This window comes from Haliaeetus leucocephalus, unplaced genomic scaffold (genome assembly GCF_000737465.1).
Source record: "Haliaeetus leucocephalus isolate CR32 unplaced genomic scaffold, Haliaeetus_leucocephalus-4.0 Scaffold135, whole genome shotgun sequence".
Classification (NCBI taxonomy): domain Eukaryota; kingdom Metazoa; phylum Chordata; class Aves; order Accipitriformes; family Accipitridae; genus Haliaeetus; species Haliaeetus leucocephalus.
In genome coordinates, this window is record NW_010972571.1 from 411,268 (window position 1) to 434,199 (window position 22,932).

Consider the following 22,932-nt stretch of genomic DNA (forward strand, 5'->3'; position numbering starts at 1 on the left):
CTGTCCTGGGGAGCGTCCTGCTGGGGTACATGTTGCTGCGTGGTATGACGCTGCTGGAACCTGCTGCTTGCGAAAGCACAGGAAATTAAAAGGCAGCTGTGCTAGTGCCCAGATTTCCAGAGCTTATGGTAAGTTCCTTGCCCCTGTGGTTCCCTGACCTTTTATTAAGACCTCTGTTTAAAAAAAAAAAAGCAACAAGATGAAAAATTTTGAACTATTGAACTGGGCTACAAATGCTGGTGGCTTGGCTTCATAGCGACATAAATAGCCCGGGTAAGTGATAGCTACAAAGAGTACACTAATTTTGTTGGTTTGGTTTTTTTTTTCACTTGGTGATTTCCAGTACCACTTTGGACATGCAGAGTTAAAGTCTTCTATACAGGTGGTAAAAGCTGTATGCATTTCTTGATTGCTTTAATGCATTATCATTATAACATCCACCTTTAACCTTTACAGACGTACCAGTGTAAGTGCAGCTGTTGCAGTGCTGTCACTGGTACAGATAGCTCACACATTTCAAACAGTCATGTACAGCATTTATCATGAAGCAGGAAAGAGTGGCTTGTATGAAAATAACACCTTGATTTGAGGCTTTTAGTCCTGAATTCTGCACACCCTATGTTTCATTTTCTTCTTTTATAGACTCTTTTCACTTAACATTTAATATGCTTCCCATGTGAAATTTGCTCTTTAATTCTTGCTAATAAGTAAGTATATAATTACCCTGACTCCTGTCAGAGATAAAGCAGTTGAACAAACTTTCTGAAAAACAAAAATACATGTACATTACTCAGCATGAAGGAGCATCCATAAACACCCTACTCCAAGGTCTGATTTACAGCGATACAAAAGTGAGAACGTACATTGGGGGGTACCCCAGACACGATGGTGGAAACAGCGAGCGGGAGAGAGTGGGAGAGAGGAAAGGGTATAACGGGTAGTTGAATGATGATAGTTGGGTGGACAAGGGGATGAAAATGAAAAGACCTTCCAGTGTAGAAACCATAGTGAAGGCAATGTGTACGTGGTCACGCTGTGGTTTCAACCAATGCTGTCTCAGCCCCTTTGAGGTCACACAGAGCCCAGCCAGCTCAACAGAGGTGAAAAATATGGAAATATGTTCCTTCTTTATCTTCCCTCCTTGTCTGATTTTCTCCTGGGAGAGAGCTCCTTGGCTATTTCACAATTTATTTGTCCAGTTTGGCCTTTGTGGTCTGCAGTTTCAGGCCTCCTGTGACTGCTTGCATTTCTGTGCATGCACACAGACACACACAGCCAAACGTCTTAGCCTGAAGGTGAAGTTAAACAGCTTTTTTGGCTGCTTTGCTGATCTTGAAAGCACTCTGCTCCTTTGACCCGTGAAGGTGTATCTTTAACCTTGATGTCCCTGAAGTCATCACTCATGTGGATACAACACTTGCAAAGTTCACATTGTAATAAAAGAGGAAGTCTCTATAAACACTGCATCCAAGATATGCTTTGTGTTTATGCTGAGAAGATTTAAAGACAAAAACCCTGAAGAGCTTACATGTAGGCTTAACAGTGCTAAGTCGAGGTAATTGTTACTCAATATTCCTGGTTAGTGAAATTCAGTTTCCAGTAGCTTAACATTGCATTTGTGATGGAAAGCAGGTTGCCATCCACAGCCACATGAAAGTCTTACTGGCAAACACTGTTTGACATTTCTCTATTAAGACAGGATGCAGTGGTCCTATTTTTTCCCAATCTGACTTAATTTAAAAAAAAAGAAAAACATCTCAAAATGGCCATCAGCAGCATGATGTCTCTTTGTTTGTTTTCACACAGAGGTGGGTGGGGGTTTTTTTTGTCCCAGTCCTTCTTGGATAGATGATAGCGTAGCACCTAGCACCCCGCTACATGTGGGATGCTACCCACCTCCTCTCCCTTCATGTGAAGTATCGACACTGTGTAGAGTCAATGTAGCAGTAAGAAGTGCATCGCAATTTTCCGTAAGACCTAGAGTAAAAGAGAATATCTCAGTTTCAAAGTATGCTATAGTTCACATTGTAAAGTTTCTGGATGTAAGTCTCAGTAGGAGTGAAGGACATCAGAAAATGCCGTGTGCAGCAACATATGGGAACCAAAATGGGAGGGTAATTTCCATCAGTGCTCCAATGTGCTCCCCCTTGTCAGCAAAATAAAAGTGCAGGAAAAACTATGAGTGGAGACATAATTCCCAGTAATGTCAATTAAAAAAAAAAAAAAAATCCCCATTGGCAGTGGGACTTGAGTGTTACGTGGGGGTGGGTGCAGGAGGCCTTGGTGCTCATCCATGGAAACTGTGTAACGAAATATCTGAGGCTCTGAGCTAAGTGTTTTTCCAGTTACTTCCAATAGCTCCAGCAGGTGTGACTGTGCCTGTCCTTTAACTTACTTATCATGTACTTGAAATCATGAGAGTGACACATGCCCACCTTTGAAATAAAGTAAATGGAAGGGTCCTTGTAAAATAAAGAAAACCAGTGATTTTTCTACTTTCTACTGACTTCAACTGAGCTGCAGTGACTGTACCTACTAACGACCTGATCAGAGATGTTAATAAAATAAGCATTTTGATGAGGTTTTATTGCTAGCATATGTCTAAGTGAATAACCCATCCATTGGATAATCCACAAACTGTGGATTAAGCAGCCATTAAGCAGGTCCTTAAAACTATGTCCTCGGATAACCTACATTCTCAGAAAACCAACATAAAATCTGAAGTGAAGGTGTATGAAATATGAGGAGGCATTTGGGGGCTGGGAAGAGTAGAAAATGGGAAAATCAGTTGCAGCAGAGCTCTTGGAGGAAAGGGTGCTTTGGGATGAAACTCCTTTGGGAGTGCCATGCTTACATACTTATCTCATTTTACTCATGATTCACAGCTTTTTCTTTAGTTTAGCAGGTAATTTGCAGACTGCATACACAAAAATAAAGGATGTCAGTTGCTCTTCACAACTTGATTATACATGGAAAGTGAAATTAATAAAAAATTCTCAAGCTTTGGTAGTCCTATTTTTGGCACCAAACTTCAGACTCTTAGAAGGGAATAGTTTTCACAGTAGAAAACAGCTCCACATTGTCTGAAGATGAGATCTTTGTAAAATGTTTCAGGTTGTCAGGTTTGCTGGTCTCGATTTTACTAATCTCTTACACCTGGAGTGCTGCAACAATTGCACTGGAAGGATTAGCACAGTGCTTGACTTACAAAGACATCCTGTGGTTTCTTACTGCGGTCAATTAGCACATTATTCTTCCATGAATGATGAGGGCTCTGCACATAATTTGATTTGCAAATTAAATGTTTCCTGTTAGCCAGTAACAATACCTGACGGTTAAACAGAGGTACTGCTGTTGGAGGCAAAATGCTGACCAGAGGAAGCTGCTTAAACAAAGGCAGAGAAGGCAAGTCAACAATAAGCAGATGTTTTAAATGAAGGACACTGTTAAGCAGATGCATGGCTTTGCATCTGCTGTAGAGTGAATTTCCTGGTCTTTGGAAAGGCTGATAGATGACCGGTTGATTCAGAAACAGAGATACCCCTAGAGTACCCATTAATGGTAAGGGCAACAGGAGGCGAGTTGGGGGTTGTGGTTTAGTTGTTGGTTTTTTTTTCATTCGGTGTGATCATTTCCTTCTTATGGTCTTTCCTACTCTTGGTATGTTATGGGTGAACACTAATGCAATGATAATGTCACCAAATGAGGAAATCTTTGCAAGCAATGGGCAAACATATGCCTATATGACCTTCATTCATTTTGTAGGGTAAGAGGCATGTGCTTATTACTGAGACATGAGATTTAGCCTTTAAAGTCAATGATATGCAGAAATAATCTGATAGACTCTTTCTCCCCCACTATCTGCAGTGATCCCAGTGGAACAAGGTTTAAGTGGGTAATACTTTTCTGTTTTAAAGCTGGCAAAGAGAAAAAAGAGGAAAAAAAACCCTCAACAACCCCCCCTCCCCGAATCAAAGTAAAGACAGCTCATACATACCCAGGGAGATATGTTTTACATGTCAAATATCCAAAATCCTTCCCATCGCAGTCTTCAACTCCCTCATGTCTGTAGCCATCTCCACAGTAAGCACGGCGGCATCCTGGCGAAAAATACAGAAAGAAATACCTTCAGGGCACTTCATATGTAAAAGAGGCAGGTGAGGTAAGTGGGACTGGATTTTTAAGGGTAAAGTATAAACCAAGGCATTTTGGGGAGGACATCCTGTAAGGACTGTCTTAGGAGAAGCAATATTCTTCACTGCAAAGAATACGCTTTTTTTAGCCTAATTTCAATGACCAAGGGAAAGAATGGTTAACTACTAAAAATAATTACTACAGAAACACTAATTACAGCCATCAAAACAAATTAAAGGAAGCATAAAATACAGTTACCATAAATTATATGGGGAGGTCACAATTTCAAAAAAACCACTCCGAGGTTATTAAGTGGTTTGAAAATCCCAGCCTAGACCTTTACCCAATTTTGCACAGTATCTGTGTGTGTCTACTGCAAGTAAGTTCCCACATATGAATAAAAGTATGCAGACCTATTGCCTGTCTATAAAAAAAAAATAATTATGCAATGATTGCCAAAAAGGTGTTTTTTCCCACTGCTGACTCCGACCGACTTAAGTGTGAGTGGGCCTTGTGACAGTTTTTTTCATGGTGAACTGGCATGTAGGCAGCAGTAATTTGTGGGTTGTTTGCTATTTTAGCAACTGGACTTTGCTTTTGATGTCTTCAACTTTCTGAGTATGACTTCAAAACTTGAACAAATTCGTTTAGCTAAAATCCCTTTGACATCATCTCCGAGACACTATTAAGCAATGGATTAAAAGGACACGCAAGAATAAGGCGTTTATAAGAGTTAAAGTAGTCTATTTAAAAATAGAAATGATTAATTAATTGCACCAAGGATCTGTTTGTTAGAAATTGATGCTTCTAAGAGCAATGAGCCTATTTTACAATTAAATTCACTTAACATTTGGTAAACCTTTTTCTTTTGATTCAGTCGCAAGAGCAGAATGATGACACTGTGCTCATTTCCAAGGAACTAAATGATAACTCTCTGGGTCACATCAGTGCCAGAAGTCTATGTATTGCAAGGCCTCAATCGACCTGGAGCTTTGACCAGTGTATAGCACAAAGTAACACAATGTGCCTCCAGACACACAGTGTACAATTTTGTGGGCACTAGATGTGCCTCCAGACATACAATGTACAATTTTACAGGCACTAAAATTAATGAGCACTATTTTCCTGCATGCTTGTTCCCCACTGTTGATTGCAAATTCTAATTAAATCATTTTCTCATGCTTGGGGCCTGGAGAGCTCATGCTCTCTCACTGGATTACTCTGTGGTCAGGCATGCTTTGAGGGGCATTTATAGGTCTCCCTGTACCTACTGCAACTGAATTGCCTTTGAAATCTCCTTCCTGTTGTCACTGAGAAGTTGGCTGGGATTCCTAAGTTAGAAGGGGAAAGGTCGTGATGGACAGGTGGATAGACAAACGCACATAGAGCATTGCTGTATACACCTCATTTTCAAAGTCAGGCTAAAAAAAAGGAGAGCTATATAAATGAAAAAGAAAAACTTCATCTTTCAGTGTTGGCTGATACTCGTTCTGAAATGTGAAGAAGCATCCCTTTGCTAGAACCAACAGAATACCAAACCTGCTGTGTGTCAGCTGTAGATGGTGTAGAGTGCTGTGGTCTGAAGAAGGAATCAAGCGGTAAAAGTGACTGAAAGGTAGAAGTGAAGGTTGCCACAGTTGTTTGTATGCTTATAGGCTCTTTGCTATCCACAACCAGCAAAATGAAAGGAAGCTTGACTAGATAGGAATCAAATGTTGTATAAACCTAATAGTGAAGGTAGCGAGCTGACACCCTCCCTATGCAAGTGAATAACAAAATCCAAAGTGGTTTTACTGGACCCAGGATCTAGCTCACTATTAGAAACAGCCAGCTTCTGTGTCTATCTATCCTAAGGGGTTTTGTGGTGCACTGCAAAGGTATGCTACATCTTCTGGCCAGAAAGTCAGCAGCCTCCGGGGAAGGTGTGTATGTAAACCAGCTGCTGGATTTGGCCCCTGAAATGCAGTGGTTTGGCTCTGATTGCAGACGCCTCTGCTCAGTGAGGTACATGGTCCTCGATACGGATGCATGAGAAGTGCTTGGCATCACCTCTGTCTTGTGCTGGTGTGTGGCATCCACACGCAGGAAGAACCTCAGTTTTCGCACTACGGCCATTGTGCTTCCCTCTCCCCGTGCCCGCACTCAATCCAGAAACCACGCAAGCTTCCCTGAGTAAAACACTTGTGTGATGTACGCACTAGTGCACCCTGTGGAAACAACTAATGCACCTTTCCTGGTAGAAAGAGGCTGCTTTTGATGCGCTGGAACTTACTTATACAGTCATCAGTCACAACCGCATTGCCATCGTCACACTCTTCCCCATCCTGTACGATCCCATCTCCACAGGTACCGCCATCCTTGAAGCGGTAATCCACAGAATAGAAAGGGGTGAGCTGGCCAAACAAACACACAGCGGTTACTGAACTGGACCACAAGCAGCCTGACTAGCAAACCCAGGTGAAGGGCTGTGGGAGGCAGACCCCGCAACTGGATTTTCATATTTTGGTGGTTCACAGGGTTTATACAGAAGCTGATTCAAAGTCCAGTGGACACAAGAAGGATCCTGCTGCTGATTTCAGCAAGACTTAGCTTAGCTCCTTGAAGCAATAAGGAAATACATGGTTTTGGTTTGCAGGGTTAGTGTTTTTCCACAACTTTGTACCCTGGTGAGTTTTGCCTTATTTTGTATTAAATAAAAAATGCTTTTTACTATCATAATTCCCTGAACTTGGCCCCAGTTTGTTCACCAGTGGAGCCTGGTTCACAGAGAGGTTAGCAAAACCTCCAACACTGATGAGTTAACACCTCAGTAATTAAGACTCCTGTGCACAAAAAAAAATCACAGAATTATGTACAGTTGTGGCAGTGCTCAAAAATGAGCTTTTTCTCCATTTGCTTCATTGATTCTGTATGACACCTTAAGTACAGAAGTATGTTCTCTAATTAAAAATGAAACATACACTCACAAGTTTTCTGAGACCATAGTCATATTTTCACCTGGACTGGGAGCCATCCAAAGGTATCCTTGAAATACAAAGATCTCTGATCTCTTCTAAAAGCTAGGGCATTTTCAGTGTTTAACCGGTCCAATTCTTCTTGATTATTCACCACAAAAATCTGGGGCACAGAAAAAGAGGTGATTGGTAACCCTCTCAAGAAGTATTTAGGATTGTCACAGAATCTAGTTTTGCTGACTGACATACGTACCTGCAAATAGGTAAATAATTACATAGAAAAATGGTTTGGTTGTTTTCAGAAACAGAATGGTATGAGAACTTACACCCATGGACTGCCAGACCATAAGAGGCTCCTTTTGTGACTGGTAAGAAGAGACACAAGTTGCCAAAGGAGAATGGTCTTTCCTGAGCACCTAGCTAGGGCTCCAATGGCGCCTATTTCAAAATGCACATCCACAGGTAATGGTCATGCAAGTACTCGTGCACAATCATTGCTGAGAAAAACTGTCAGATGCTCCGGTGGTTAGATGCTGGAACAATTCCAAAATCCATATGGGCATAAGTGCTTTTTGTGGGTTTGTCTATAATTTTTTAGGCATGCTTGTGACTACAAAATATATAATGCATTGCTCAATGCAACCTTCACTTACCTTTTACTACTTTGTACCTTGTTTAGATATAATTGTCATTGAAATGCATGTTTCTTTATAAGCATACATTTTAGTCTAAAGCCAAGTCTTCAATTAAACAGAAAAGAACTAGTTAAAAATGGAAAAATTAGGAAGAGCTGCTCTCTAACCAATTTTTTTAATGTCTCAGTCACTGGAATTGGCTGTAAGGGGCATTAGGAAATACTCTCTTCCTTCAGCAGCTTAATCAAATTAATTATAGCAAGATTTGAACCATTTTTAAATTAAGAAAAAGCAAATGGAGTGCTTCTGAGCAAAATAGATTTATGGCTGAGCCTGATTCCCACCAGCATAAACAGAATTGGCTCTTTTTAAAACAAATTACCCTGAAATTTTTACATAGCAGAATATTCCCATAGCCCTCTACAAAGGCCAATTTCATTAAAGAAGCATTGAATAAAAATGCCTTCAGCTTGAATGAAAGTAAGCAAAGAAATAGAAAGCCAGTAAAGAACTGATTCTGTAATTGTGTTCAGGAGCTCAAGTCCAAGCCCCAGAGCTCTAATTTCTCTTGAAATCAATAGCAGATCTGTGCTCTCTGAAACTCTCTGTTACAGATACTGGCCTTTGAAACTGCAAAAGATTTAAGAACCAGAATGAACCTTAGCCAGTGACAGAAAACCAGTGCTTTGTTTCCTAGCCTTTCCCCAACTCTGGCAGTGCTGGCACCGGAGGAGTTGACGGGGGAGTGGGTGATTGCGCTGGGGACGTGCTGCGGTCGGGTGCTGCTTTGGCAAAGCACGCGACACTGGGGCTGGGGGCACAGAGCACCATCTCTGGGTCTTTTCCACGTGCAGCTATAGGAACCATGACAATAATTTTCAAGTGGTACAAGGCAGGCTTCAAAGCTGCTACATGGGCATCTGAACAGAATAAATAATAACAATGTTTAAGCTCCCGCTCTTGGCATTCGAGGGAGTAAAACAAATGGGGCAGGCAAACAGGTAGTGCTGCTCTGCAAGTGCTGCACTTTCAGAGCTGAGGCTTGCTTCTTTGCCACCCTGCATTTCTGAGAATGAAACGGCACTTGATCGTCATTAAATGAGGGTGCATGGCGGTAGTGTAGGGTACTTATATTTTAGGTAGTTACAGTCTTATTACCATCTTTTAAGATCTAATATGAAACTGTTCCTGATGGAGAAGGAGGGTCATGGGACCTGCACAGAGTATTGTGAGCCCTATACCTTTTCCTATGAGTTCTCCATGCCGCGAAGTACATGGTAGTTTTTTTGCAATAGCATGCAGCGTGATGTGATGTGCCTTTAGTTCATGCAGTTGCTTCGCTCATGATTACATTTTAAAAACAATGAGGCTTTTTTGTAATGCAACACAGACAGGGATGAGCAAGGAGCTGACAAGACTTGCAGCAGATTCATGCAAAAGATTGAGTTCAATGACCTAGTTTAATAGACAGTGTTGTATGTCCCTTTCACACTCCGTAATAGCTTTCTGACAACGTGACAGATGGGAAAGTTAACAAAGCTAATTGCTGCTTATTGTCATTCAGAGATGACCAGACACTGCGCAATATCCACTTGCATGAGTGGAGTTGCTGGGATATGCTGGTACACAGCAGCAAGCTAGCATTTTCATTGCTGATTAAGTGCTACAATGCACAGAATAATAAGGCAGGGCCCGGCAGAGGGAAAAGTACAGAAATGGTATTTACAAAGCCCAAAGAAATCAGAGATGAAAAATTGCGTGGTCACTTCCCACCAATGATTTCTCCTTTAAAGTACTTTGTCCAATTTGCTCATAAAAATGCTTTCAGGAAGGCTAGAGATTGAAATTAGCTATATAAAGTGTATGCCTACAGACAGGAGCTCAGAAGTCTGACTCCCATGATTTGTGGAGACTCCTTTTTTGTTCAAGTTAGAGGGTCTGTGCTTTGGGAGAAAGTTCTATCACATATGCAAAATGCTTGACCCCAATATTCAATTCTGAAATCACTGTCTTTGCAGAAGAAGATAGAAAAAATAAGCAAGAAAGAGATGCTTACTTTACTGACCAATCTGAAATACATTTCAATTTACTGAAAGAAAAAGAACAGATTATATATGTACAGTAGGAGATGGAAGAGAGCATCCTCAGGCTTGAAAAAAGGTTTCTAAACATGTGCTACATTACTGATGGTTTGAAATAGCTGCATTTCAGCACCCTGAAATGCACCCCTGGGTGGGGTTAAACCACGACACAATCACACAACCCTCAGACTAGTTATGAGACCAAACTCTTTTGCACCGACTGGATCTCAGAGATTTTGGATACTAGAACTCACACGTTGCCCACATACAGACATCTTCCCTGTTAAATCCAAAATATTAGTGAGTACACCACCTCTTACAATAAAAGTACTTAAGAACCACTCATATCCTCTCCCAGAAAATCTGCTTACCGCAGGGACTTTTGGATAACTGTGTCCAAACACAGATTCCTCATATGGTGGGTTATTCACATGTTGTGGGGATCTGCAGAGACATCTCCCTGGAGGCCCTGGAAGTCCTCTTTCCCCTTTTGGTCCTATTGCAAATTGCCCTAGGAAGCAAAATACCAGGTTGCATAGTTATGAAGTTAATACACAAAACACAAATGCAGCCTGAGGGGAAAAAATACAGGTCAGGTGGATATATGTATCTACCTAAGTTTTCAGATATGCACATGTCCTACCAAATCCACTGGGAACTGAGGGAAGGCATTACTGGAACCACCAATTCCAGCACTTCAGGAGAAAGACCCGAGTTTGTACCATGGTCATATTATTTCAGATCACTTTTTAAATTTTTCTACCAACTTTACAGAGAAAGAGAGAGATGATTTGCTTAGAATAAATGTTAGCCTGTTTGAAGTGATAGAAGTTCAGGACACGATGAACACACAGACCACTCTACAGCACCTATGCACCAAGTTTACTAGAGTCAGTTCTCTATACATCCACAATGCACTGGACTTGAGTGTTTGTGCAACTACTTGAGCAATGCTGTTTCAGAGGTTTCTGTACAGGAAACCCAACTAGAAATACAGGAGTGCTACGAATAAAAAAAAAAAAACAAAAAAACCCTGCTTTTTGACTTTCAGACTTTGGCAAGGATGTGCTACTTTGCAGAATTAGACTATGAGCCAACATGTTCATACTGCAAACAGTGACATCATTACAGAAAGGTCTTTTAGGATCAGAATTTGTATTCTAGAGGAAACAGATTAACAAGCCTGACACATAGACTTTCTGCGGATGAATAAAGCCTTTAAAAAGTCATCTCAAGGTCCTGGCTGCCTTCCCATCCGCATGGTGAAAATTCTGCCCTCTGAAAACTTCCAGCTAATTTACTTGAGGCAAAGATGTTTCATAATGGAACACATGAGATATGTGAAGATTTTGAAGCAGTCCCCAGCTTCAGAGATGATGTACCATTTCCACAGGACCACAAAAGAAACTTCCTGCCCACTGATGTAAGCAAGGGAAGAAAAAGGGAAAGCAAAATGGAAGAGGACATTGAACAGGTCAGCTGCAACACAAGCAGCTGTTGTTCGTTTGAAGCAACAGTAGTTTTCACTTGGGTTTGCTTTTTTTTTCAGATACTTTAGTACATATCTGGGTTGAGAAAACCCTACCTGAGGGTTCACTGTCACTGAACGCTGTGGGTTGTGTATTGTCCTTCATGTCTATGCTTGGTCTCACAAGCTGCCCAGAGTTCATGTGCATGCATAGCTTTGAAGCTGTACAATTCTAAGGTACGAGATTTTTCTCATGATTTCTACAACATGCACAATTGCAGCAAGCATAGATCTCCAGCACTTAATTAAAGAGTCTTTATCCACTGCCCTTTTGTCCCTCTGACTCCTATCCCTTCCCTTCTCTTCCTTTCTTTCCTTAATGCCATTGTGACTTGAGTCTCCTCTCTTTCTTTTACAGAGCTGCACACGGTGAGTATGTCCTGGCTGATTAAAAATTGCAATCTCTCACTGTAAGCCAGGATATCTGGAGAAGCAGCAGACCTTTGATGATGGACTTCAACTAGTGCCTCCAAGGCTGCCAGATGGCTTTTCATCATCCCCATCTACCAAAGTCCCACAGGAACCACATAGGCCTTGGTTTTGGTTTTATTTGAAACATCAGAAGCCATAATTTAGACTTTAAAGTAAGGTATATAGTCCTTATAATGGACAAGGATGGCATGACCTGCCTTCAGGAGAAATCCTCTCCTTGCTGTCAGTGGAGAAGCAAATGAAGCCCTGCAGTATTTTTTGTAAAGGGGCCTATGTAGGTGTATGTGATGAATCAGGAGGGGCTGGGGAGCAGGGACACCGTTTAGGAGATCACCTGATCTCCTGCTTACCTGATCCTGAAGGTCCAGGGGGGCCTGGCTGGCCAGAAGGACCAGGCCTTCCAGGTGGACCCGTGATACCCGCAGGTCCAATGTCTCCCTTTAGTCCCTAGGAGAGAGGAGACATCCATTTATTTGCTAAACTATTAATAGCACACAACTTCTTCCAGCCAGCACCGGCTTCCCTTTCAAGAAAGCCAAGACATTTGCCAATAAAAGCATGCAGCCTGAGCTTCATAGTCACCACCCCGGGGAAGAGGTTCTGTCCTCTTCCATGTGGAGACAGAAAAGCATGTCCAGGCAGGACTTTGGCTCCTAAACATGAACAGTCCCAGAGACCTGTTCTGTGTGGAGTCAAGATTCACCCTACTCTGACCTCAATCATTTGAAAGCCTTTCTTTAAAGATGCCTTTTTACCCCGGTAGCGCTCTAGGAGTCAGTGCAGCTCAGAAAGAAAGGGCTGGTGGAGCTGAAATAGCTGACCCTGGAAATCCTTAGTTACTGTACTAATACACACTGGGGAAAAAAAGAGAAAATTCACCAAGGAGTTGGCAAGGGCTGCCACAGTGACATTTCCCAGTCTTAGGGTGCAGTCTTTCAGAGGCACACCAATGACTTTGAGGCCCACACTGTTTCCAGAAGTACTTTAGGTGCCTGGACTCCTGTATGTCCTTGACTCTCACCGTGGGTATAGCTATGTTAACAAATCATCGCAAGGTAAGCAAGGGCTTGGCTTTACGAAGTGCAAGCTAGTGTGTGGCAACATCATGCTGACAAATGGTGTCCCCCTGGTACCTTATCACTCAGTCAAAATGCTGTAAAATTACCTATGGGAGATCAGCTTACACACAGTTACCATATAATACCTAATATTCTGTAAAATCAGCCCTAATTTGCCTCATGGGAGCTTGTTTGTGCAGCCATACCCTTAGGCATTTGGAAGTTTCACCCTAGAACTGTTCAGCACCTTCCGATTTTTGCTCCTGAATTTAATACTGTGACACTTATTAAAAATAACTATATTTATCTTCCTGCTCATATACTCTCCAAGGCTTGGATTTCTCAGCTTTATATTTCAGAAGTGTATTGTGTAGCTTGAAGTTTAAATATCTGATCCGATTTTTATGCAGCAGCATACATTATTTAGCATAACAAAAATGAAGTGTACTATTTAAGCTTTCCTTTAATGACAAAGGAGATTAATTCCTTGAAGATGGTGTAATTCCAGGTTAATGTGCATTCAGGAGCATGTGATGAGTGGTTGCATGTCTAATTTCAGAGTAATGGAGCATATGTAGTAATATATGCTAAAATATTTGTTGTTAGATAATATTGTTGTATCCCATGGATATGTTTGAATGTCACTTGCACCATTTCAACAGAAGAAGGTTGGTTTTGCCATGCTCCATAAAGAACTAATTGAATATTTGCTTTGTTTAATCCTATTAGGTAAGCTCTGTGCCATCAAAATATTCCAGGATTTATGTGAATGTCAGTGATGCTGATCCCTAATTACTTCTTACATTACGCAACACAGAACTAGCAGACCAGGATTTTGTAGCCCCAAAGAAGTCTGTGGGAAATCTCTTTCCCCCACACAACAGCAATCTGGCAGAGGCAAGCCAGCGCCAGTTGGACATGTACTGCCTGAAAACTAGCTGTCTTCCGTGTCTCCTGCTTTGGCGGAATGATCGCTTAATGCTCTTTTGTTTAACACAGATAGATTAAATAATAATGGCAGAGATTTATATTCAATATTTTTGCCTTGTTTCTTTTCACATGCACCCATAGCATTCAGAGAAGATTTTTCCATGGACAATATTTATATTCCTCTCCTTTCTTTCAAAGTAACATTACCTAAAGCCCTAAGTCATTCCTTCTTATCAAGACTGAAACCCTAAACTTGCTCCTTAGGGTCAATTCCCAAGTTACAAAGCTTTGGGTGTTATATCTCAGTTAGAGGTCGGTGAGGCTGTGACTTGTGACTCCCACCTCCTTGCCACCTTTTAGGAAGAGCCTGCCCCAGAAGCAGGGGAGAGCTGAAGATGTCAGTGAGATAATCAAGACGTATCTCAAAATGGAAGTGGAAGTGACACCTTCCTAATTTAGCTGTTTTATCTAGGGATGTCAGCTGGATCAAGAGACAGGAAACAGCCCCATGTTGATGGAAACTATCCTCTCAGCTGAACAAACAGCCAGACAACTACAGCACTTAAAGGCAGCAGCCAGACCCACAGAGCCTTAAAATGCCACTCTCAAGTTTTTTCAAAGGATTAGAAAAGAAGAAAGGAAGTAGCTAGTTCACCAATTACAGAGAGGGAAACCCGGTTTTCTTGCAGAAGATCAATGCTGAAATTGCTTTCAGGGTTTGTGTACTGAGCCTTGGGCCTGGAAATCCTAATTTAGGGCCAGATTATAGTCCTTTTAGTCACAGTGATTGTTGCCTTAAATTATGACATGGCTTATGTCACCACTTTTTGATTAAAACACTGCGTAATGTTGTGAAATGTCTACTGTCAAGTAAGGAGTGCACTGTGTTCAAGCTGATCTGCAGGCACTGTCTTCTCTTTGCCTTATGCTATGTAAAGATATTCTGTGCATATTACTTTCACAGGACAGATGTGCATAGTTTACAAAACAAAAAAAAAGCAAAGAGCACACATCAGCTTTTAAAACCTGATAAATCAAGGACAAAAAAATATTTCTTGTGGGTCATCTAGCAGACTTACATTACACATACCTTCCTTTACTTGATGACCTATTATTCCCTCCCTAACAGCCAACTTTCAATTTTTCCCCACACTAGCTATTCTTTCATTTCAGATACTAGCTGATGGCATCAGAGCAACAGTGAAGCAGGCATGTGCCTCTGTTTGCAATGCTGAGCATGACAAGACTGCAAATAAAATACTTTCGGCTAAGCCCAATAACTACCGCATCTACAAGCTCCTGTACCTGAGCAGATGTACATTAACACCAATGTCGGTGTAGAGAGAACAGGTTCCCTTGCCTGCTAGTCAGCGGAAAGAAACAAGCTCTGCAGGTGGCAATTCGAAGCACCAAGAACTAGTCTCCTTTGTATCCCCAATATCACTGCTTAAAAAGAATACAAAAGGAAAGGTGCACTCAAAGAGGCCCATTTAGTGACTTGAACAGGTAACTATACCAATATTGCTACCTCCTCCTTAGAAAATGCTGTAGTGAAGGAGTCAGTATCAAATTTACACACAATTCCAAGCCTTTACAATTCATCTAGAAGTCTGAGAAAATAGTTCCACCAGCATAATTATTTTGAGCTCCAAATAAGGACCATTTGTTAACCATCTCATTCCTGAACAGCTTCCATACAAGATTACCATCCCTTAAGCTCACTATGTGTTTTCCTGACCTTTCTCAGAGCAGAAGAATCTGTCCCTGGCATGCAGTACTATGGCAAGAACCGCCTTATAAATATCCAGTCTAACAAATCAATCTTGGTTTAGTGTTAACAGAGGAAACAGGAGAAACAGAGAGGGTGTTTTAGTGCTTTGGTTCTTTGCACTGTGTGTCGGACATCTCCAAGGCCTTGTGGCTCTGCAAGCTGATCTGTGTTGACCAACACCTAGGTCTGGGCAAAGCCTGACTCAAACAAATTGGCTGGTGTGGACAGAAAGCATCTCCCAGGCAGGCGCGGCAGCAAGGGCCAAGCCTGAATGGACACTGGATGCACACTTAGTGCATGTGCTAGAAACCAGGAGTGTATGACAGTGGAATACAGGACTGAGGTTTGGATGTATAGACCAGTGGTTTTCATTGCCACAGACCACATACCAGTTTAATCCACTACAGCATACCATTTTTAGTGTACAGGCAGCTACTGCCAGTGCACACAAGCAGTGTTTTTGCTAGCAGTAGCGTAGCTCTTTGCACTGGTGAGCCAGGGAGAAAATCCATGGACAGGCAATGGGACCTCCCTTGCAGGATGCTGACGCTGCCTCTCTGCCTGGAGCTGAGGTGAGGAGGAACTAGTTTATGTAGCAGCCACAGCAATCTCTCCCTCATTCTGAGCCCCAGAAAGCCAGTGTTTCCCTACAAACCTTTCTTCGCTTATCCCAGGAACCTGTCTGTGTGAGGGGCAGAGGATGGCACCTGGGCAGGCTGAAATGTGTTGCATTTTGGATATATCCCATTTGCCATTGCAGTCTGCCTGTAAATCGAGCAGCCCTGCTCCCTAAGTCAGCTTCAGGGTTGGGATCTACAAAGTGTAGGGCACCACAGTATTACATCCCATGCTGTCTGAGACCTGGACCTCATGCCAACTCTCTAGCAATCAGGTGGGGTTGGGACTGTGGCTCTGTGTTGCTTAGGATTCAAAGGAGGGGTTCAGGGTCTGCTCAAGTTGTATTCAACAAGTTCATTACCAAGCCAGGAAAAATACAACTTTCCCCGATGCTGCACATCCAGGGAGCTGAATGCTACAGATAAGGCTCCAGCTCTAAAGCTGAGGCTTTAACTCCTGCTTAGCCTGTGCATGCGTGTGAAGTGTTTCAGGGCTTCTGTCTGCTCCCTGTGTGATAAAGCGCATGGTACCATGAAAGCACAGACTGCACAGTTGTACACCACGACCACACAGATGCCACGAGTCGTGCAAAGAGGAAACACCATGGTCCTACTTGTTTGCCTCGTTTTCCGGGTCTTCCTATAGGTCCTCTGTGTCCTGGTACTCCAGATTGTCCCTTCGGGCCCATCTCTCCCTTGGTGGGTGCGGACAGAAGGGAAGCAGGATGTAAATACATGGTTATACTGGCCTTATACAAGACAGCAGATGGATGGTGCTTTCATTCACACAATTCCTCTAGATAATGCTGGCACCATTTCTTTCTCAGAAATCCAAGACTATAATAAAATATTTTAAAACAAGCATAAAGTAAAAAATATCTCTTACAATTTACCCACATTTCCCTGAAAAATCCTTTCCTAAAGAGGAGGCCAAACGGAGAGATCAGAAATATGCTCAGAGACTTGGTGAGGTCAAGGCTAGCAAAACTCTCTGACCCCTTGGCAGTATTTTGCTTTGCTGTTAAGATGCAAGTGTAATAAAATCACTCAGTGAAAGGGAGGTGAATTCACTCATCTTTTAGCCTCCCTAGAAGCATTATTTCCTTACCCTAATTTCAGAAATATGTGCTTATGTTGTAAAATTATCCTCCTTTAGGCTTTCTATCAATAAGCCAACATCTGAATGTTGATTGTTCTTCAAGTACAGAATAACGATGACATAAACACTGGTCATGGATATCACTGTTATTTATAGTAGTGCCATTTTGATTCACACCATCAAGGAGGAAATATTTATTAGCTTCAAGTGAATAAACCCTAAGCAATTCGGGAAGTTATGAACTTACAATCAAGAGTTTGAATATGTTAAAGCAGGAGGAAGATTATGGCTAAATGTTCTGGGGAAAAAAGAGGAACACCAACAAACAGCTAAATCTCAGAGTTTTCTCAGAAGACAAAAAGCCTAAAGAATTTGTCCAAGTCCAAGAAGTGTTGGTCATTGAGTCAAGCAAGACCTTCAATACCTTATACTTTCCAGGATGTCCCTGAAGCCACTCATTGACCCTATGTCAGCACTTAACACAACTCCCCAAAATATCACACCCACTTACTTTTTGTCCCAGCATTCCGGGGAAGCCTATTTCTCCCTACAAATTAAAAGGAGAAAAATCATCAAAAAATGTGGAGACATCTTTGACAAAGCAGCACCTTCCTTGGAAGGAAGTAAAACAAGCACCATGTACTGATATCGGTTAAAAAATTGCGTACTGTGATTCAGCACTGCGGGTGATGCAGTAGGTGAAGGATTATAAGCAAAATTTTACTGTAAAGCCCCTTGTATGGTAACACTACTCCTCTGTCTGATCCTCTGCCGCCTGCTTCCTCTCCTCCGGCAAAAACATCCCAACTGTGCTTTTGTCTACAGGCAACCATGCTACCTGGACAATTCTCAAAGCCTGCGTTTTGGGAATGGCGTTTCTCCATTTACATCAAAAGCAGTTTACTTTTCTTTTCTTAGTTAAAAGAACCCCCAAGCCACGAATCTCACACACCACACCACCCCTCCACCCCCACCTCCAGCATTATCATATCACCAGCTAAAAGCATTTTGGAGAGCTGTCTGGTTCTGTCCTGCATAGGCCAGGAGGGACTGAGGTTACCTCCAGGGAAATCCCCTCCTGACTCATGAACCCCGCTATGTGCCGGGGGGGCACATGGAGAGCGAGGCTGCCCCACTGCCCTCCCATCAGGTAGGACCACTGCCTTCCCTTCCCTTGCCAGTCTTGCCCTCCCAAGAAGACGCCTCCAGCCTCCCTTCCTCCATACCACTCCTGGTTTTTGCTATCAGAAGCACATTAGTCCTCATGTGCACGTTCAGCTAAAGCTCACAGCCTTTTGGAAAAGAAAATTACCTGGTCTCCTTTGACTCCTTTGTCACCCCTGTCACCTCTGGATCCCTGGAGAGAGATAACAGGGGGACAATAGCTTAATTAGGAGCATTTCATGAGGAAGCAAAAAATATTTCTCCTACACAAGGTGTTATTTGGAGTCACGCAGAATACAGTAATATCTTTAGAGTGAGGTATATGGTAGGTACCCTCAAATGTTTCCTTATTACTTTTATTGATATTATAACAGAATTAAGAGTAAGGCTTGTAGGAAAAAGGACTCATTGTCCCCAGATAATTGCTTTAAATACGTGCTGTCCTGGACATAATAATTCCAAACTTGATTTTTTTCCCCAGTTGGCTTCATCCAAGTTCAGGTCCCACTGTAAGGTCTTACAGTAAAAACTGCCTCTATGCCAAAGTGTATATAGCCTAAATAAACCAGACCAACAATTAAGGATTATTATACCCATTCTACAGATGGAGAAACTGTAGTGAGGTGCACTGTAGTAACCTGTTCACAAGAAGATGGGGTGTAAAACTCACTTCTTAGCATCCCAAGACTGTGTTCCTTCTTGATGCTTGTTTTCATTTCTCAGTGGGACCTTTAGACTTCACTCCATCAAAATTCAATCTCATTTCTACAGTTACTTCTTTTTACATAACTGTTGCCAATTGTTAAATTATACATTATTCTATCGTCACACTGACCTTTTCTCCTCTAGTTCCAGGAAAACCCTAAAGGGAATGATAGATATTTTAATGCTTCTCGCTTTCAAGATCACCCAAGAAGCTGGACTTTCAAACTTCAAAGTGAAGAAAAAGAATGAAGCACAAATAATTAATTGCATCAGCTTGTAAATGCAAATGAATATTTATAGCTTCTAAAATTGCACTGAAACAGAACTATGAAATATGAATTAAAGGCAAGACAACTCAGCCCAAAAGCCAATGTGAAAAAGCCAGGTAAAGCCAGCAGGTTTGATATTGCTTTAAAATTGAAGCAAGGGAAATAAAATGTAACTGAAAGTGAATGGAGCCTTAGAAGCAACAATTAATATTCTAAAATAATACTAGCAATAATATTCCTCTTCTTTTTTTTTTTTTTTTTAATTTCTCCTGTGGAACATCCTTAAAATATACTTGAGTACTCTTCTAATGTGAAGATTACTATAAAACTGAGTTTGTCTTTAAGAAACATACAATAAACAGTGGTGTTCAGTTCTTCTTTCCAGTCCTTTATCTGAATAAACTGATCACATATTTTTTTTCAAGTACCTTAAAATGTTGTGGCTCAAATTTGTAAAGGCAGAGGCTATGCTCTAGGCAATGATGTGCTGATATAGAACATCCAGACCAAATTGTGCTTGCTATCCAACTGTCAGTACATACGCATAGTTTTAGTACAGTACCAAAATGATCTCCACAATCCTATGAGGTGGGTGGAAAACATTGCAGAAATGATTTAATGCTGCAGTTACACTTAAGAACTCCAGTCTTCTAGTGGGATACAATCATATATGGGTTTTGCTTTTAAAATAAATTTTTGCATTACAATAATTTATGCCAAAGCATTTTTATGAAAGCCAAAAACACAGCCAAGCCCAACCAGACAACAAAACCTTGCTTGAAGGAGAACGTATCTTTTTAGCTGTATTAGAAAAAATATATCTTGATAAATGCCTTCCAGCAAATTCATGAGGGAAGCAGCCGTCAGCAGAGCATTAGAAACCAATGTCTGAAAATGCAGCATTTGGTTAACAAACCTTGGAGCCCATTGGTCCTCTTGTACCTGGCAATCCCATCACACCCAACTCTCCCTTTTCACCCTAAAGGGGTCAATAAAGAGAGTTATTGATTGTGGCTCTCTGATGAGGTCATATTTGAATGTCTGGCAGTTTAGTGGTTCAGGTTTTATGTCAAATAGGTGAGACAAGCCTGACCTTGCTGTAGCATTGTAGTCAGAGGTCTATATTGCAATTATATTCCGCCTGAGTCCTCATATGTTATCTTATTCTTCTATTTGCATATTCTTGAGTGTGTAACTTGTGCTTCAGTTTTGCCAGATGCTATTAAAGGACATGCAAGCAAATTAGCATCATCAGTGCATCCTTTTTCTGCGTGAAGGTGCATTGTCTCTACCCAGCATCACTTCCACTGAGTTGCAGAAAAGGAAAGTATTTTGCTGCAAGCCTTTGTGGCTTGGAGAGGCATAGTGACTACTTTTGTCATAGTTCTGAGACATCATGTGCTTTACAGTGGTTTGGAGCCAGTAAATCAAGAAAAGGCTTTACAACAACTTCTCTGTCTGCTGTCAGATAATTATGTCTAGTGTGAAATATGGAGTAGTCCCTGCAAACATGCAGCAGCGCTACCAGCAGAATACAGTTGGCTCTCATTCTCCTTTGGCTTTCACTGTCCTAGAAATGGAGAGAATTTTCACATTGGCTGCTGCCCCGGCAGAAGTTCAGAAAAGACTTGAAGAAACAAAGTAGGAGAAATAAGGATTGGATCAAGGTTGTGTCAAAGAAAGGGAAGACAAGTAAGGAGACCCAGCTGAAGAAGTAGAAGGCACAGAGATGGTACTGAGAAAAAAACCCAAGCAGCATCTTACTTTAAAATTGAAACAAGGTGAGAATTACAGAGGGAGATTTACAGCAAGAGGATGCAGCAAATGACTATAGCGAAGTATCACAAATTTGGGAAGATCAGAGATGAGAAGAAGAGAAAGGAGACACAACTGATGGAAGTGAGCACAGAGATCTGCTGGCCTCTATTTGACTGGAGTCTTCATTGACAGGCATAAAACCAAAATTTATAAAGACTAGAAGAAATGAAAGTGTGAACCCATCTAAAGAACAGAGGAGACAATAAAAGCAGAAGAACTGGAATCAAACAGCAAGTAAGACTTGCAAAGTATAGGCAAAAATATTACTACTGAATGTGAGGGATGCTTTACTACTGAATGTGAGGGATGCTTACTACTGAATTACTACTGAACGTGAGGAGTGTGAAGAAAAAGCATAGCAATAGTCAAAGAGGAGATAAAATCAAAATTAGGAAGACTTCATAAATAAAACCAGAGCTTATTTAAGGAAAAGGCCAAGTGAATGAGTTTTCTGACTGCTCTGCTCTCAGTACTGACTGTGAGGGAAGGAGGGAGTTGGACCTTCCTTCTGCCCTGACTGCTCTCACTGTGGGAAATCACAAACAAAAGAAAACACAATGCATTTGGGGGGGACACACAATTTCCCATCCCACACTTCAAAGTGAACATTGGCTTCTTTTAAGTACATACTCTGCTGTTGCTTGCCTACATTTCCACATACTATAATATGATGTTCTTCATCTAACACAGCTGTGAAGAGCTAGAGGGTCTGCTTCCCAGATATGGCTTGAATTCAGAAGTCATCTACTATTATTCTTGCAGTAGCAAGAGCTACTGCATCACATACTCTGAGGTGGGGGCACCAACCTTCATGGAGCAAATAAAGGGTCAAAGATTTACTGGAAAATGTAGCTTTGAACTAAACATTGTGTGCAGTCCTTTTGTCTGATGCATACTGGTTTGAAGAAAAGCAAGTTATCTCAAAAGTCCCGGTAGAAACTCCATATACTGTGGCTCTTGAGAAGAGCTGTATACCTTTTGCATAAGATAATACTCAGTAAAGGACTGTCCTGCAGCTTTTTTGTAATAAATGCAGGTGAAGCAACTACTCTGCAGTAGCAGAGCCTGTCCTGCCATTTCTTTTGCTGTTGGTTATTAAAAATCACAGGAATGGGTGTTTGTTTGTATGGGAATGAACTTCAAAGATGTGATCAGCAATCCTCATGGTTGGTAATCTCTTTCTCCTGATACCAGTGAGCTATTCTCACTCTGATCGCATGGGCACACAGTTACACTGCAAGAAGTAGACATTCAGGCAAAGAGACCATCATAAAAGAACAGTCATAAAGATGGTGATCAGTTTTGAAACACTGATTCGTGTGACTGTGAGACACCAGTGGTTATCAATGAGTCTTCATTAGATTGATTTTCAAATTCCCTTTGACATATTTTAATCAACATAAGAAGTGCTACAGGGGCTAGGCTGAAGATGGAGTAACCTAACCCTAGACTGGGCAGGTCTTTGCAGAGCAGTGTAAGAAACGGGACAAGCACAGACTGTCCTTGCACTGCTGCAGCTTCCCAGCCTCCAGCAGATAGTGGTTTAGGGACTTCCCAAGACAACTGTTCTGTTCAGATCATGATGTTGAACAGGTTATATTCCATGTGAATTTTAGTCTTACCTTCGGTCCCACAGGTCCAGGCCATCCTACTGGTCCTGGCATCCCAGGGACACCCGGGGGACCTGGTCTACCCTTGAACAGAAAACATCGATTACAATGATTCATGTAACATCAT

The 22,932-nt window shown here is 41.6% G+C and overlaps 1 protein-coding gene across 1 annotated transcript in view; it reads right to left on the reverse strand.

The window, feature by feature from the left end:
- Positions 1-1,896: 1,896 nt before the first annotated feature.
- COLQ (collagen-like tail subunit (single strand of homotrimer) of asymmetric acetylcholinesterase) overlaps positions 1,897-22,932 on the reverse strand; it is a 29,557-nt gene continuing 8,521 nt past the window's right edge. The window contains exons 6-17 of the mRNA XM_010585907.1: positions 22,818-22,889; positions 20,294-20,356; positions 19,239-19,265; positions 18,552-18,596; positions 17,751-17,786; positions 16,755-16,835; positions 12,115-12,211; positions 10,176-10,315; positions 7,132-7,251; positions 6,407-6,527; positions 3,998-4,100; positions 1,897-1,977 (exon numbers count right to left, since the gene is read on the reverse strand). Of these exons, the coding sequence (XP_010584209.1) occupies positions 1,908-1,977; positions 3,998-4,100; positions 6,407-6,527; positions 7,132-7,251; positions 10,176-10,315; positions 12,115-12,211; positions 16,755-16,835; positions 17,751-17,786; positions 18,552-18,596; positions 19,239-19,265; positions 20,294-20,356; positions 22,818-22,889 (975 nt within the window). The 3' untranslated portion in view covers positions 1,897-1,907. The remainder of the gene's footprint in view (positions 1,978-3,997; positions 4,101-6,406; positions 6,528-7,131; positions 7,252-10,175; positions 10,316-12,114; positions 12,212-16,754; positions 16,836-17,750; positions 17,787-18,551; positions 18,597-19,238; positions 19,266-20,293; positions 20,357-22,817; positions 22,890-22,932) is intronic.